Raw genomic sequence first — 4,952 nt, 5'->3', positions numbered from 1 at the left:
GCGTTGCTTGGAGTTGTTTGAATGGCAAAGATGGAAGTAAATGGAGAACGCTTGTATACAGATGGCTTCACCACCCTCTTAGTTCTCTTCTTATATACTGCAATGAAAGGCACTGATTTCTCACACATATCAATGTCAAAGGCATCCGAGTGTTAAACATCTATCTCTCTGTTCCCCTGATCCCTACATTACAATTCCTCATCCTCCTTCTCAAACTCTTCCTTCTCTTTCTCTAACTCCTCCTTCCAAAACTTCATCTTCTCTAAAAGAAACGCCTCCATCTGCTTCTTCAACTCCATCTTACCCTCCTCCAACTCTTCTTTCCCTTCTTCAATACCTCATTTTTTATCGTCAGTTCTTCCTTCTCCCTTAATAACATTTGCCTCTCCATCTTTAAAACTGCCCTCTCATTCAACTCTTTCTTCTGTAACCTCAAGGCTTCCATCACTTTTAGCATTAGTTCCACCTCCTTGCGTACTACTTCTCTCTCCCTCTCTATCGATTCTTCTCTCTTTTAGCGTGCATTCCTGACGCTTCAACTCTTCCCTATCTCTCTCCAACCGAATCCTCTCTGCCTCCAGCTCCTCCCTATCCTCCCTCGACTCCACAGTCAGTTGCAATTTCGCTCCCTCTCCCTCTCCCTCATTGCCACTATCTTCCTCTCCCCCTTCTTCTCCCTTTCCCTCATCAACACTCTCTTTATCTCCCCCTTCTTCTCCCTTTCCATTTCATGTGACTCACTTGAGTTTTATATCCACCTCACTTTTGGATGCATGTCCTAAAATGATCTCTAAAAATAGATGGATGGAATGGATTTCTAACAAACATTGCGGTGGACCCCACTCAGCATCCTTGCCCAGGAACTTCCTGCCAAAGTCTTTAGAAGGAAATCCACGTCGCTGGTCACGACAGGTGCATCAAGATGCAAGCCATGCACACGGTGCTGGCTAGGTCAATGTATTGCTCTCAAATTAGGGCCGGTCTATTTAAGTTTTGCCCATGGTTTGAGGCATGTTAATTTCTACCCCAACCAATAATTTGTATCTTGGACATATGGGTCACATCAGCATGTGTGACAAAACTCACCTCTCCTCTATTATGACACAATTCTACTGGCATTATTACTACCTACACATGTTTGATTTTTGTGAGTATTTTCGTCTGGAAAGTCGATCCAAAGACTAACTTAAATTTGTGGGTCGACCTCCCTAATGTATGTAAGATTTCCACTATGAGCGCAAAAATGAAGCAGATCCAAAGCTCAAGCGGCCCACACCATGAGAAATGAGAAATTTTCAACTGTACCACCCATATATGGTCCACCAACCTTTTTAAGACCACTTCTTTTTAAGCTTCCAAGAATAAGTCTATGATGTAAGGACGCCTCTGCACATGATGAAAATACCCCTGCTCTAAAAATTTCACTACATGTACTCCCTTACACGCAAATACACGTCCGGCCTCTCCCTGCCATCCCTATTCTTATTTTCACCCATTTTCTTCATGAAATCTCCATTGAATCACCATCCGACTAGCACATTACATCTTCCATCATCCATTCTACTCAAGGCTAACCGTTTTCTTTTTCTGAGAGGACGTGGATGCATTAATAAATGTGAAATCTTGAAAACTTTTTTCGGAAGAACGTGTTTCACGTCAACGTACTCTTATTATTCTTCTTGAATAGGATTTTACTGATATGGCGGCAACACGAGGTAAGGACATTTAAATTCTTAACAAATTACCTAGAAGTTTGTGGTCAATTTCACGTGTCAATTTTATGTGTTGCTAAGTCAATTTTACTTAGTTATCCAATAACTTCAAGAAGTTCGCGGTCAATTTGATGAAGTTTCGGGGTCAATTTCACTTAGCGCATGTTTGATTTTCTCAGGTAAATGTAAATGCAGTGGAAATGGGCAATAATTATTTCCCTGGGTAATTACCTTCGAGGAGACTGCCAAATATAAGTGGGGCCCACCATGATGTAGGTGGATTATCCACACCGTCCATCCATCATGCCAACTGAATTTAGGGCATGAGCCAAAAATGAGGCAGATTCAAAGTTCAAGTGGACCACACCACAGTAAAAATGTAATCAAACACTTACCCTTAAAAACTTTTTAGAGCCACTGTTTACTTTAGTGTGGGCCACTTGAATGTTGGATTTTTCTCATTTTTCAGCTCATGCCTCAAAATGTTATGGTAACACGGATGGACGATGTGGATTTGGCATATACATGACGATGGGGCCTGCAAATTTATGTCAGTCATTTTGGACCCATTTTTCAAAGCAGGAATACGCTGCTATTTTCAAACAAGTGAAATTGTAATAATTGGCTATTTACAGGTATTTACATTCTCTTTGGAAAATCAAACAGGCCCTTAGTTCCCGGTCAATTTACTAAATTGATCAATCAACTTCATGCACTACTTGGATAAGTTCACGCATTTTACCTTCAAATTGTAGTGCATTTTTGTAATACGACCGTCAAATTTGTAGTGCCTTTTTTATAATATGACTGTAAATGTTATATATTGAATACATTTGTTGCTTTATTTGAAATTACGAATTTCGTACCACTACGATTCAAATTTCACGGTCAATATGACATTCATTTCACGGCCAATTTTATGCACTTCACGGTCAATTCCATGTAAGTCCCCTTCACTTCACGGTCAATTCCATTTATTTCAAGGTCAATTCTCTTCACTTCATGGTCAATTGAATGCATTTCATGGTCAATTCCCTTCACTTCACGGTTAATGCAATGCATTTCACGGTCAATTCAATGCATTTCACAGTCAATTCCATGCATTTCACAGTTAATTCCATGGATTCCCCTTCACTTCACGGTCAATTCCCTTCACTTCACGGTCAATTCTATGCATTTCACGGTTAATTCCACTGATTCCCCTTCACTTTACGGTCAATTCAATGCATTTAACGGTCAATTCCCTTCACTTCATGGTCAATTCAATGCATTTAACGGTCAATTCCCTTCACTTCACGGTCAATTCCATGCATTTCACGGTTAATTCCACCGAATCCCCTTCACTTCACGGTCAATTTCATGCATTTAACGATCAATTCCCTTCACTTCGCTGTCAATTCAATGCATTTCACGGTCAATTCCCTTCACTTCACGGTCAATTGAATGCATTTCATGGTCAATGCAATGCATTTCACAGTCAATTCCATGCATTCACACTTAATTCCATGGATTCCCCTTCACTTCATGGTCAATTCCATGCATTTCACGGTCAATTCCCTTCACTTCACTTAGAAAATTTGACCGATAAGTTGGTCATATTCGAGCTAGTATAACGGTGTATTTTCTACTACTTGGTCAAATCCACCTTATAAGTGTGAATACTAAACGAGTTATACTATTGTGTTTGGCTTCGATAATGATCCTATGCTCATATGGTGGGGAGTTAGTAAGCGAAAACAATTGATACACGTACAAGGGTAGATACTCGAAAACTACTGTTGTGGGCATTGACACTACATATGATGAGCTTCTATAAAAAAATGTACAGGATTGTGAAGAGTAGACTTGAGGATTATGATATTAGGTTAAAAGAATTGTATCCCTGCATAAATGAATCAGTCCCTTCGATTGTAATTGAAGATGATGAAAATGTGAGAATGTTGTTGGCAACACAATTGAAGCATTCAGATCACTACATCCCCTTATTCATCGAGACAATGGAGCATGTTAACGAGGCAATACCCAAAGACCCGGTGCCTTTCAGTGGTTTCGAAAATGACGCCCCAGCAGTAGGAAGTTTGGGTGAGGAACATATCTTAGAAGTTGAAGTAAAGGCATCACCTTCACATGTTCCTCTAAGCAACACCCCAGTACCTAAGCCAGCTCAGACATCAAACTTTATTACAAGTCAAGTAAGGGCGTTGGTTGACATGAATCTCATAAGTGAATATACAACATCACCTTCATTTACAAGAGTGGATTTGGCCTCAACATTCAATGCCAGAAACATAAGTGGAAGCGATATTCCATTGCCCGAGCAAGCTCGAACATCGGACTTCACCACCGATGTTCCCATTGTGTCTTTCAGTGGTTTTGAACATAACGCCCAGCAGTAGGAAGTTTGGGTGAGGAACATATCTTAGAAGTTGAAGTGAAGGCATCACCTTCACATGTTCCTCTAAGCAACACCCCAGTACCCGAGCTAGCTCAGACATCAAACTTCATTACAAGACAAGTGAGGGCGTCAGTTGACATGAATCTCATAAGTGAATATACGACATCGCTTTCATTTACAAGAGTAAATTTGGCCTTAACATCCAATGCCAGAAACATAAGTAGAAGTGACATTCTATTGCCTGAGCAGGCTCGAACATCGAACTTCACCACCGGCGTTCTCATTGTTCCTTTCGAGGATGCTGGTTTCACCAATGCAGACATGTCATTGTATTCATATCCACTTGATGACCTGATTAGTATAGCTGTTGGCCAAACATTTAAGGACAAGAGCTGGTGTAAGTATGTTTTGAACTAATTTGTAATTCACAACAACTTTCAATACAAGGTCCTATATTCCACATCCAAGAAATTCACCGTGACGTGTATGGAAGATAAGTGTGATTGGAGGGTACACGCATCTAGGGTGAATGATGCGGGAATTTTCAAGATTAAGACTTACACGTCCATACATCCATGTGGAATGTCATACATGAAGAGTGATCATCGGCAAGCAAGCAGTAAGCTAGCCAGTGAACTGGCTGTCAATCGCATTAAGCAACGGCTGGGATTAAGGCCGAAGGACATTATATTAGTAATGCATGAAAAGTATAATATTCTTATTAGCTATAAGAAGGCATGACACGCTAAAGAGATTGCAATCAATCGCGTAATGGGGTCTTATGAAGACTCTTACAAAGAACCCCCGATGTACTTGCATGAGTTGAGGATGGTGAACTCGGGGAC

The 4,952-nt window shown here is 40.5% G+C and overlaps 1 protein-coding gene across 1 annotated transcript; it reads right to left on the bottom strand.

Annotated features, from left to right (window-relative positions):
* Positions 1-407: 407 nt before the first annotated feature.
* LOC131230470 (uncharacterized) lies at positions 408-1,496 on the bottom strand. The gene is made up of 2 exons (XM_058226392.1): positions 1,443-1,496; positions 408-719 (listed from the first exon to the last, which is right to left on the bottom strand). Exons 1-2 carry the CDS (start codon positions 1,494-1,496, stop codon positions 408-410), a joined length of 366 nt encoding a protein of 121 aa, XP_058082375.1.
* Between the last annotated feature and the right edge of the window lie 3,456 nt (positions 1,497-4,952).

This window comes from Magnolia sinica, chromosome 17, assembly GCF_029962835.1.
Source record: "Magnolia sinica isolate HGM2019 chromosome 17, MsV1, whole genome shotgun sequence".
Taxonomy (NCBI): Eukaryota; Viridiplantae; Streptophyta; class Magnoliopsida; order Magnoliales; family Magnoliaceae; genus Magnolia; species Magnolia sinica.
The sequence above is the reverse complement of the archived record's forward strand: the minus strand, read 5'-3'. Positions and strand labels throughout refer to the sequence as shown.